Source organism: Branchiostoma floridae, chromosome 9 (genome assembly GCF_000003815.2).
Source record: "Branchiostoma floridae strain S238N-H82 chromosome 9, Bfl_VNyyK, whole genome shotgun sequence".
NCBI lineage: Eukaryota > Metazoa > Chordata > Leptocardii > Amphioxiformes > Branchiostomatidae > Branchiostoma > Branchiostoma floridae.
In genome coordinates, this window is record NC_049987.1 from 17938826 (window position 1) to 17951657 (window position 12832).

Sequence of the window (12832 nt, forward strand, 5' to 3'; positions counted from 1 at the left end):
ATAATCTGAGGGGCGAACTTAATCGTTCCTTAGGTACTCATCTTCTAGTGCCGCAAATGGGTGGAGTTGTTTAGAATTCGATCTCCAAGCTAACATTATCTGTGACATGGCACCCCTAGTTAAGTCTAGTCGTTATACCCCCCTCACAGTAGGCGAAAATTGATCGGACGACGAGTCTGCGAGCTCTACATTACGAGGAGGTATGACCCTGACGGGATGGGGGAACTCTGTCATTTCTTCGTCGGCAGCAGGATCATGCCTCCTCGTAATGTAGAGCTCGCAGACTCGTCGTCCGATCGATTTTCGCCTAATGTGAGGGGGGTATTACCAGACTCCATAGGTCGCTGGAGAAAAACGTGAAAATGGAACGTAAGGAGTAAGCCGGCAAGAGAAGTACAGCCGGTTAGGGAACAGCGCTCGTCGGCTATACTTCTCTGGTGGACTGATTCCTTTATTTGTTCAATTTCTACGAGTTTTCCAGCGACCTATGTAGTTTGATAAAGAATAGTAAAGTCGGCACTTATAGGGCATGCGGTTTTGAATAATGAACTTTGTAATGCAGTCATTTCCCAACCTTGTAAAACTATTCACGGTTGATCGAATTCCGTTAGGGCGCGGTCGTGACAGAACCAACCACTGACATGGATCCAAAACAGCATTTTGTGCACCAAGACAGTTGAACTTTGCAGGAGACGTACATTTTTGTCCTCCAAAATGCCCGAAGTTAGCAATCATACGACGATCTCACGATCTATGACTATGTGACATCGCCCTTTTACAGTACAAAGTTGTTAAGCACTTGGCTACATTAATGCAACATTGATATTTTTAACTTCAAAACTTTAACTACGTAATAATTCACAATTAAATCTCACAGCGTACCATTACCACTATAAATGTGTTCTCATTATTATAAAATAATTCTCTGCAAACTTAGTTATCGCCGCTTAGGTTAAGTGGATTAGCTAATTGCCCATTTATATAGCTGGCTGAGACCGGGTTATCTTTTTCTATGTGACCTGGGGTAATAATTTGTACTTTGTGACGCAAATGAACCCTATCAACGAAGGTATACTTCGCCTCAACAGCGGTAAACAACATTAACATGTCAAAGATAAAGACTTATTGTCCGGGCACTTAAAGTTGAAGGCCTCGCTTGTGAAAATTTATAATGCTCACTGCACAAATACATTCGTTACGCATGTTAAATCATGCCTAAGATGTTTGTTTTTTCACGAAAGTACATATACTTAATGCTTACAGACTCTTTACAGAGTGATTTACCTATGAGTTAAGAATAAGATTTCGTGTAGTGCATGACAGTTCAGATTTATTTTTCGAGGACTTGCATGATTGCAAGAGATATTCGTTTTTGTATCTACAGTAAATTAGTGCATATCACATCTTCATTTTGCACACAGCAAATTGACCCTATCTTGTTGAATATATAGACAATTAACTTAGATTGCCATTAAATTGATATTTATAGGTACACTAAGCTCATTGCACCATTGAACTTTGCATCTAGGCTTATACATTCCCTATGTATCTTTTTAAATCCCAATTAACTAAAACACTGCATGGATAAATATTTGACAAGTTACAAACAAAAGAAATTCTTGATTTTCATACGTTTGTTGTATTCAACAACAGTGTAGGGTGTTCAACAACATTTTCTCTTTTTAACGCCAACTACTTCCTTGATTATTTGTATTTGTATACACCCCCCCCCCCCCCCTCATCCCAAAATGTCGATCATATGCAGCTAACATATCTTTCCTTGTTTTTGTTTCCATAGCCGCTTACGGTGCCGATTCGGGTTGCGGTGGACCCCGTGAGCTCACCGCGGATAGCGGGACCTTTTCCTCGGCTAACTACCCTTCACCGTACCCAGCCAACCTCACTTGCGAATGGCTCATCTCACCCGGCCCGGGTAAGGTCACCATGCTGCAGTTCACCGCAATTCAGATAGAGGGCGGTTTTCGTCCAGGCGAATGCCCCTACGACTCCGTGACGGTGTACGATGGAGGGGATGCCAGCGGGCCATCGCGAGGGGCGTACTGCATGACCAACGTACCGCCGCCGGACCTGGTCTTCTTCGGTGACGTTTTTGTGGTGTTCACGTCTGACGACAGGAACGCAATGCCTGGTTTCTCAGCATGCTACTCTACTTCAACGCCACCATCACTTCCGACACCATGTGACAATGGTAAATCATTTTCCTGTTATTGATATCAATTCAGCCCATATCTAGAAATCATTACATTGTGTTGGTGTTCATAAATGTTACCAATGGTCCACAATGATCAAATTTCATCAATCATTTCTTGACTTATCATGTTTCAAAGTCTTCCAAACAAAGCCCCTTTGGTAAGCACAGACTCACGTCATTTATTACTATTCACAACATCATCCCTAAATGGTAACCATTATATACAGAAAGGTGCATACAAAATCAAATTCTTCTGCAATGCCGAGGAAAGCCGCAAGCGGCCCAAAGTCAAATTGTCAGTAGATCAAGCCATAACGCTAACACCTTACTAAGATTAATTTGTGGGGCCGCGTAGCACAGTGGTAGTGTATTCGGCCCGTGATCGAGAGGTCGCCGGTTCGAATCCGCCTACCGTGTTGCCGGTCTTGTGCCCTTGGGAAAGGCACTTTACACGACATTCCTCACTTTACTCAAGTGAAAAATGAGTCGTCCCTCGGATAGGACGTTAAATGGAGGTCCCGTGTATGGGGAGAGCCATACCCCATGCACGTTAAAGAACCCCCACACGTGCGATGGTGCGGTGTGCGTTGGTGCAAAATCCTTCTGTCGGGAGTTGGTGATTCACTTCAAATCACCCGGATGGAGGCCTGGCGAACCTCTGTCTCGTATCAGCCACATGGTGAATTACATCATTCACCCGGACGGGAGACCTGGCGCATCCCCGTCTTGTAATTAGCCTACGAAAGGGTATGTCACCCCGTAAGGGGCGGTATAACCCCGTCGTGTGTAGACATGTGCGAACATGTCTACATTTGATCACGTCGACCGATGATGATGATGATGATGACTAAGATTAATTGCAACAAAACTAAAACTTCTTGAGTTACACTACTGTTACATAGCTTAACACTTATCTTACCTTACCTTACCTAGCTTAACACTAGTGAAAACATCTAAGTCCCAATTTTAGTCCATAATTTGCTAAACCTAATGTATTAATGTATCTATTGTCAAGTTTTATTGCATGATTATTTTATTGACAGGTGGGCCACAACCGCCGACACTCCCACCTCTGAGACCTGTCACCGCCTGGGTCGAGTCAGGCTGCGGTGGTCCACGTGACCTCAGCGGCCCTAGCGGTTCCTTCTCATCACTGCAGCACCCTACCACCTACCCGCACTCCCACCACTGCGAATGGCTCATCACCGTCGACCCTGGTATGGTCGTGACGTTGACGTTTGATGCGTTTGACGTGGAGCATCACGACACGTGTTCGCGCGACAGCGTCCTCGTGTACGACGGACCGAACACCTCTTCGGGGCTCATCGGGGAATACTGCGGGAACGTCCCGCCCAGGAGAATCGTGTCGTCCGGTGAACAGCTGTACATTATCTTCAACACCGATAACGCCAACGCCTCGACAGGATTCTCAGCGAGTTTCTTGTCAGCTGATCCGAGTACGTGACCATTGTACTGTCAAATTCCATCCAGTCAGATTTCCACATGCATTGTTGAACGGCTATTGGATACGTTACAAGGACAATTAGCTCAAAATAACTTTTTATGGCCATAGTAGGATGTAACAGAAGTTGATTTTTACCTAGTTACAAGTGCTGAAATAAAAGAATTCCCCTTCCTTACCATTTTAACAATTACATGCAGCGAAACCCCTTCGTTAACGGAACCCTATCCTGAGGCGTCGCCAAAAATTTATACAGAAAGTGAACTTGATCTTTATTTTTCTATCGATCCTTTGATTTGACGTCTAGAATGATCCACTTAATTACATTTTAATTTCTACTTCAAGGGTTAACATTTATCTCCTGCAAAATACAGGTCAAGTGACGGATCTGCCTACAACAGCCACGAGCAGAAGTCACGTGACAACGGCAGATGGCAGCCACTTGACTCAGCGACCAATGACAGGTCTGTATGTCAAATTCGTTTTTGACCTTTTGATCTGTCCTATTGGATGCTTGGACACGAAGAAACATCAAGAACAAGTGACATCATAACAATGGTAGCATGATTAGGACGCATGCGTAATGTCTCCGGTTTGATACATGTTGACATGGTCCATGGTTGCTTGCCTTTGTGATACCCATATTGCCATGCGTCTCCCAGCATGCAAAGGGACTTGTAAAATAGGCATTGTGTAATTGTAATATACTTCGTGCGAGGAGACAGCTATCATCGATCAAATATCAATTTTCAGAGTGCAGAATTAATAAGAAACGTGATTTGGGGATTTATAAACAGTATAAACAAGTCTAATCCAAAATTTAATGTTGCTACCAAACGCCGTTTGCTAAAGACCGACAAAGAACTTGTCATACCTAATGGCCTCAGCAAGCAAGGTTTTTACTAAAAACAGCTAATTCATGCATATAGTCCATAATGCAAATAAATAAATTCTTGAATGGTCCTAAAAACCAAACACGCTGTGTCCCTTCAACAAAGGCCACGCACTCACAGTCTTTTAAGTCCTAAAGCGTTTTCTTCTTGCTATGTCGCTGTAGTATTTCTGTATGGACACTTGTTACCATGGTAACGGGGACGTCAGGAAGATAAGCTCAGAGGTTTAAGGATAATGTGAACTTAGTGTTTCAATTACTATGGTGAACATGTATTATTTTGTTTAAAGACATGTAAAAGAAGGACCTTGCATTCTAAATAGTTACTAAAGCATAAGAATAATGCTCTGTAGCTACTGGGAATCGTAAAAGTCTTAATTGTAAGAATTAACCCAAAGAACAAAATTTTATCTTTCAATCAAATTCAAAAGGTTGAATGGTGAAGAGGGAATGAAGGCCTTCATATAGATTTCCCGGCAATTATTTTCTTAAAATTTTTATCATAAAAATATTCTACAATCTGTTGACAAACTTGATTGGTTCAATATTTTTGCTTTTTGCCCTTATTTGTTTTCTATATTGCACCGTTGTAATCATCTTCAAGTTGATTCTTGGAAGAAAAGGGTAACAAATGAATTAATTCTTTCTTCTTTTTCTAGACCGCACAACTGAAGAAAGTACTCGTCCAGCTGGAGGGGCACGGAGCAGTTTCCAGGCGACCCATATCGCCTGGATGTTAGTGATGGGGATTGTGTGGATGTTTCTATGGTAGAGTTAGCGTCTATTGGGCATTTGCGATCACGTGACTATGACTTAGGAATTGTCTGCCATATTGAGTGGAACCAACCAACATGGTGATTATGACGTCACGTGCAAATCCCTATGTGGTCGTGCGCAAAACATCCATGGATGAGGTTATTGTTACAACCCCTTCGCTAATATCATGAACTATATATATTTTGTAGACTAACGTTTTGCGAAAATTGACAGAAGATTAGATTGAATGGCCATTGATTGCACCACGCCTTCTTCCATTTGTGACGAAGCCACTTCTGATGATCTGTTTTAGCACTTTTGGGGAACGCTTGTGTCAGGAGGTCGTTTTATTTTTATTCTATGTATCTCTTCCGAAATTGTGTTGTTTACATTTTTCTTAATTGCCAGTGCCCGAATGTCAGCTTTATAGTACTGTATATATTAGTCCTTTTTTTGAATATTCTGTTACACCATTATATCAAGTGCACTAAAACATAGAGTTGTTTTTCAATAAATTGTTTTGTCTGTGTCACCATGAAACTTATTTCTCTTTGAGTTTTTTTTCACAATTACTGAGTCGTTGACTCAATCTTAATGCTTGTTTAAATGAAATACGTCTCCATTATGGCCAGTGGGAATTTTTACATCTGTTTAATGCACACTTTTGTTATCTAACTTTTAAACAAACATTCTATCCATATAACATTTGATAGCAGAGTCGAGCAAGCAGACCCTTTATTTGTAGATTCTTTAAAAGGAAATGATGCAACAAGAAGTGATGCAACGTCTTTTCTATGTCTAGTCCTAATGCTTTACAACCCCGTTTAGGAGAGTATATATATAAGAGCTTCAAATTCACGCGCTTTAAACGAAAAATCCTGACTCAGATCGTAAATCATTTCTCCTATTTCTGGCATAGTTGATTTGACAACCGTGCATTTCTATTCCAATCTGAGATATATTAGGAACCGTTGTTATATGAGAAGTATCAATTGTAATTTTTTGACAATGGTAATACCAATGTTCTAATGGGAGGGTCTGCATGTGCGTTCGCCTGCTTTGGTTATTTTGAACTTTAATTGCACTTGGAACTTTGTATTCGTAACAGCAGTAGTATATAGAAAAAAGTATTTTGGTTATTTTCCCATTTGTGCATATAAGCATCGTTGATTCACCCATAGCCTTATCCCCGGTTAAAATATGGGCATGGAAGAAACTTAATTACACTCGCCTTCGCTGCAGCCAACCGATGATGATATATACATATATATATATATATATATATATATATATATATATATATATATATATATATATATATATTGTGGATAATAGATAAATACAAAAAAGACGGTCATCCACTGATATATGCAAGCACTATTTTATTCTCCTTCAAACTTAATGCGAAGGATAAACGTCGATTTGCTTTCGGCTTCGTTGCTAAGGAATCCTGGCGGCCATCTTGGATTTGGTGTTGACCTTTGACCTTCTAGGCGTCAACACAGGTGTACTGATCCGCCGCCATGCAGGTGCAGATCATGGTGACCTGGCGGATGGGGTCGTGCTTGGCCCACATCTGTCCCACGGTGTAGGGCAGTCCGCTGTCGGCGTCAGTGCAGTCGCCGATCACAACATTGGCGGGGGCTAAACACAAAGAGAAACAATAGCACAAGAGCACATTTCCTAGCCATCCCATCACACCACTTCATACAACACACTGATCCGTCAAATCCACCACCCTTCCCGTCATGTATCGCAAAACAAATTGGCGGCACCCATTTATTGACAACAAACACAGAACAGGTTTTGCTATCACAAACCTGTAACTATCACTGTGATTAGTCATGTTGATTATGATTTCAACATGGTGAAGTAAAAAACAAGTAGGAAACACTTGTTTGCGGTGTTAGAGAAAGGTCTGTCTCTTGACTGTATTGTACATAGTGCAATATTCGTCAGAATATTCCAATCTCTTCAGTCTGTTACTAGTACTTTTTAATTATGTCGTATGGAGACCGTGGATAATGAAATATGCATTTTGCCTTTATTGTTTTACAGCTTCAACTTTTTAAACTCTATAAAATAGGTTAAAAATAAATATATTAAAATCTGCTGTGGCGGCCAAACCCTGTTTTACGATACTCTCTTAATTTTCACAATCTTGCCATCGAGCTCCTTCTTCGCGAAAATGCGTCAGTCCAGAAAATATATTGCTTTTGGGTTATGAATTACGGTTCTTTTGTAGTAAATGAATGCTAGGAAAACTTCGGCCTCAAAGCCACTCGTCAGTCATACAGGAAAGAACTATCAGCTTATGTTGGAGTGAATTGAACTAGAAGGATGTTTACTCACTGCAGATGCTGCAGAAAGCATGGCAGCTGTCTGCAACGTAGTCGATACTGCACATGTCGGTGGACGGCCATCCTGGGTTGGCTCCGCAGTTGATGTTGCTGTCCTGACACACGTCTGAACAGAAATGAATTGTAAATTAGATTTTATCACCATACAAGCCATGGTAGTTTGTACGCTTGTGGGGAGGGGGGCAACGGATGACGAGGAGATGTTTATAGAATTGGATCGGGAAGCGTTTGTCAACTTAGTTATGTGTTAACCATGTCAATGCATGGAAACACACACAGAGTCTAAAGCATACGTACTTTTAAATTTGATTTAAATTAGATTTTTAGCCGAAGGTTACTAAGTCAGACTTGTATTTACAAGCAATATTGCTGCATGACTGTTTGTGCCCTCTGCCGATGTGTAACGGCACTGCAGCTATGTGATAAAGCGTTCAAACGACGTACCCGAGCAGTCTTCTCCATCCCAGCCAGCTGGGCAGGTGCAGGTGCAGGTGTTAGCATCCAGCTGTCCGCCATTGAAACAGTGCAGGCTGCAGGCTAAAACGAAATTGAAAGAGAATTCAGCTGTCATTGAACACCTGGGACAAATCATGCATGTATGAATACCCCCCTTCCCACACATTCCAGTGACAAGCAATTGTGAATTAAAATGTTTTTACGGGTCCCAGGTTTAAATTTATAAAATCTATGGACCCAGCTCTGCCCTAAAATAGCCCTAAAGTCCCATGGGACATGCAGAGGTCACGTTCAAAAGTGCACAAGAACATATGGTTAATGCTCTCCCATTACAAAACTTTATTAATTTACCTGCAATATGTATATCTTATGGTTCGACACGGAAAAGGTATTCTGTTGTTCATGAGTAAACAGTGAGAAAATAAAACTTCTTACTTTCACAGAAGTCTCCGACCCAGTATCCAGGGCAGTTACAGTTGCAGGTGTCGTCACCCCAGTTGGCGGGGTTCCCTCCCCTGGTGCCGCCGTTTAGGCATGCTCCCCTTGGGTCATCAGCACAACCTCAAGAGAGTAGATCAACGTATGTGTATCAACTTTCAACGTTTTATTCAGCACAAGAAAGTGTTATACGATGTAACGCTAGCTCACTTTTATCCGTGGGGTAACCTATATCCGTTATATCAAAAACAGTGTATTAAGGCATATCAAGTCTACGGATGTTGCAATATTTTGCAATTAACTGCAGTATTTTCAAAATATTGAAATCTAAAACAACAGTCCGTTGAATCGATGTGCCTGGATAGCCTGTTTTAAAAACAGCGATAATAGGTTACCCCTTTGAATAAAAAATGACCCGTCAAAGACTGTCTCGTGGTCCAATGTAATGCGACGCCTTTGGCGTATTGTAAAGACACCAAAAAGCATGTGTCACCATTTATTGACGTCACGTTTGTGTAAGGTCACGTGTCAGTGGGTCATTCTTTCCTGAAGGGGGCCTCAAGCGGAGAACTTTTTTTGTCTAATGTGCAACATGATGTTATATATTTATAACGCATGCAAGTATTACACAACTGGCACATTATTTTAATGCCTCAGTCATATTTCCAAACCAATGATTTGTATTCGTGCCATTTCTTTTGCAAATTTAGGAGGTGGCCAATACAACTGGCTGTGGCTATCCGGCTAAAATATCCATCTGTACCGCCCGGGGTTCGAAGCAACGTTACCTGGCATCCATTGACGACAGTACAACGCCCAAAAGTTAGTTTAAAAGCTTGACTATCTAGTGGGGTTCAGGCTTGAAAATTTGACCAAAGCATTACTTCTCCAAAGGTTGCACTACAAGTTAACGTCAAACCAAAAGAAATCGACCCATACTCACTGCATACGCCACAGAACTCCTGACAGGCCTCTAACACATAGTCGGTGGTGCACATGTCAGTCAGCGGCCATCCTGGGCTGGCGCCGCACTTAGGGTCCGTATTCTTACAGGTCTCTGTTGTAACAGGTTAAAGTTCAATCACGTTTTACTCACAGTACGCACTCGACATCTCAAAAAGACCTTCCATAAGTAATACAATTACTATGGAAAAAAATGCACAAAAGCGAACATTTGATGTATGGCTTTCTAAGACTATTTAGAAATGATGTCGATCATGGCGTTATAAACTTCCTGGCACGCTTGACCAATTCCTGACGTCACGTATCCCCAAGATCACATAGTTGTAAGATCACGTGTCTGTAACTCTCGCGAGTTAACATTCTGAAGTGATTGGTCATCGGTATTGATCCTAAATAAGGCGGCAGTAGTCGGTGAAAATTTGATCCATGTAAACCTTTGAGTTGGAAAAAAGTCTAAGCATTGTTCTATGAAATTATATAGATACTAGATATTGATTTATCACGTCACTTACCTGAGCAGTCGTCACCATAGTACCCAGTAGGGCAGATGCAGGTACAGGTAGCCGGGTCCACCTGGCCTCCATTAGCGCACGTGACTGTACAGACTATTAAAACACAAACAAACGTTACTGATGACGTAAAGGAAATATTCTCTAGGATTCTTTTGAAACAAGGTTAGCAATCGGCAGGTGGAGGTTCAAGGTGTTTTTGCTATAAAAAACTGCAAACATATTGGTATAGAAATACTGCTACTTTGTTCATGGTTATAATGGCTGGGGTTACTTCTCGTCGCTAGGTAGCGCTGCGGTTATAAAAAACGCGGTCCCACACGTGACCACGTATATGCCCCCTTCCCACCTGTCCGTTAGGGTGAATCTTAGATTTTCATACACAATGAAAATATTCATAGATCTAAGAAAGGAGATTTGAATAGAGTTCACCTCAATCATAATTTTTTTTTATACTTCACACCAGCAAGTTTCACTTCACATAAATCTCAATGATATTTTACCTTCGCAGAATTCTCCAGCCCAGTTTCCCACGCAGTTGCAGTCGCAGGTGTTCAGTCCCCAGTTGGCGGGGTTACCTCCCCTGGTGCCGCCGTTTTGGCATGGTCCACGGGGGTCTTGAGCACAGCCTAGAATCAAACAACAACCGATACATATTTGAAAAGAGAACTTAACGTTTAGTCGATTCAGCAGTCTTCTATATACATGTATCAGTTCGCTTTGATCAAGAAGATGATAATAGTACAAACTGAACAAGAAGGGCAATGTTGTTTTCTAGTCTTTTACTAGCATAATTGACATGTTGTATTTTCTGAAAATTTACAAACCGAGAAACTAATTAACCGATAGAATTACCTGCTTTATGTGTTCAAGTGATTAATGGACACTCGTGCTATACAACAACGGGATCATTTGTTTATGAAGCAAATATGAGAGACGTATGGAATAGTTATATATGGATTATAAAAGATATAAAGTTAACATACTACAGTCGCCGCAGAACTCGGGGCAGTTGGGTCTGACGTAATCAACTGTGTCGCACATGGACTGGAAGGGCCATCCGGGACTCGCACCGCAGTTCGAGCTCAGGTTCTGGCAATAATCTATCAACAGAAAATGTTGTCAACTGTTATATGAGACCTTATTTAACTTACTCCACTTCTCCATTGATCATGCGCCCAAGAGTTGCAAATTCCTTAAAAATGGGGGTTGGGTCAAAATGTGACATTTTCTTTTGGTGGGGAGGGGGGCATGTTTATCCACAGTAGACATCATCTAAAACAATGCAAATATTACAGGAAGCAGACGTTCAAACAGAACGCTATGTGTGGACATAATGATACGCATCCTTAGATAACAGCTACGTATTTGCACTGCCTGCAGTGCTTCGTGGCAGTGTAAATGTGCTACAGTGTGTTTACCATTGTTTGGTTGTGTTTATTTTTTTCAATTTTAGTTTGTTTGCTTAGTCGTATTTTGGACTGAAAATTTGTCATTGTCTACATCTTTCCAACAGCCCTTTTAAAGATATTTTATGAATCGTTTCACATTCATGGTACAGAATAACTCTTTATCTAATATCAGGTTCAATAACATTAAGTCGAGTCGCTCTACTCCTAATCCTAACATATGTTGCTCTTTTGCATCCCTCCATTGAAACAGAAATATACGTTTATTTGTTAGTTGACACCAAGAGAGAATGTCCCTAATTATTGTCAATTTAAAACACTTAAAAGTATAAAACGAATTACATCTTATTTAATTCACATTATTTAATACAAAACATTTTCCTTGTTAAATATCTGACGAAAGATTTCATAATTTCCAATCGACTCATAAAAAGGTTTAATAATTTTTTACAAGTCAATAAAATATAAAATATTTTTTTACAAATTAATTGGTTTTTAGGTTAGACAACAAGCAATAGGGTTCCCAGGGTAACATTTGCTCCTGTAACATTTTTTCCGGTGCTTTGGTAACGTTATACTTATGAATTGATTTTAAAAAGCATTTGAACTACAAAAAAACTCACCTTGAGCCAGAACGTAGCTGGTCAGCATGAAAAACACAGCGGTGGCGAGCATCTTGTCTTGCAAATGATATCAAACAGACGGACAAAAACGTACACCTCTTCCAGCTGGGAGCTCAAACGGTTATAATCAAATGCGTCACAGGATTTTCTTTATCATTGGCATGGACGAACCACTGCGCGTGTACTCTATATATAGACGAGAAAACAAGGGCAGGATATGACCTTTTGACCTTCATGTTACAGGTAAATACTGCTAATATGGGAAGACACAGGTGCTATTCAGTCGTCGTGACGTCACAAAACTATCGTTAACTTTAACCTAAAATTTCAAGCATTTATTTTTATCTAAAGGAATGTTTGACTTCAATTATTTCCCCACTAATATGGAAATTTCATGGCGACTATTTGTATCTTTATCGGTAGAAAGGATGCCAACATGTCAATGCCATTGTTCGTTACGTACATCCGAGTTATTTGATATCCTATGCACTTCCTTATTAATGGCAATTATATGACTGGCTTTCATTCCGATAGTGTTATCTGTTCCTTCTTGCTCGGATTTCTAATCATTATTGATAGGAAATAGTTTTATAATGAGAAAATTTAATTTCCTTGCGTATGACAGGAGGTTGTTAAATATGAATCCAATGTTGTGCAAAAAAAACTGTGAGAAAATTATTACTGACAACACAGTTGCGAAGATAAACGATATCAGATGCCGCCTAGTTTGAGGGTCAAACAAGGTCATGGGG

The 12832-nt window shown here is 40.7% G+C and overlaps 2 protein-coding genes across 2 annotated transcripts in view; one reads left to right on the forward strand and one right to left on the reverse strand.

Annotated features, from left to right (window-relative positions):
- The window catches only part of LOC118423610 (cubilin-like), a 9343-nt gene extending 3481 nt beyond the window's left edge, over window positions 1-5862 (forward strand). The window contains exons 2-5 of the mRNA XM_035831835.1: window positions 1799-2209; window positions 3256-3669; window positions 4049-4138; window positions 5226-5862. Of these exons, the coding sequence (XP_035687728.1) occupies window positions 1799-2209; window positions 3256-3669; window positions 4049-4138; window positions 5226-5338 (1028 nt within the window). The 3' untranslated portion in view covers window positions 5339-5862. The remainder of the gene's footprint in view (window positions 1-1798; window positions 2210-3255; window positions 3670-4048; window positions 4139-5225) is intronic.
- Window positions 5863-6684: 822 nt separating this feature from the next.
- Window positions 6685-12260, reverse strand: LOC118423659 (multiple epidermal growth factor-like domains protein 6). Its single transcript, XM_035831895.1, has 9 exons — window positions 12081-12260; window positions 11035-11151; window positions 10552-10677; window positions 10052-10144; window positions 9520-9633; window positions 8574-8699; window positions 8127-8219; window positions 7675-7788; window positions 6685-6966 (listed from the first exon to the last, which is right to left on the reverse strand). The coding sequence occupies exons 1-9, from the start codon at window positions 12130-12132 to the stop codon at window positions 6812-6814; spliced, it is 990 nt and encodes a 329-aa protein (XP_035687788.1). The 5' UTR covers window positions 12133-12260; the 3' UTR covers window positions 6685-6811.
- Between the last annotated feature and the right edge of the window lie 572 nt (window positions 12261-12832).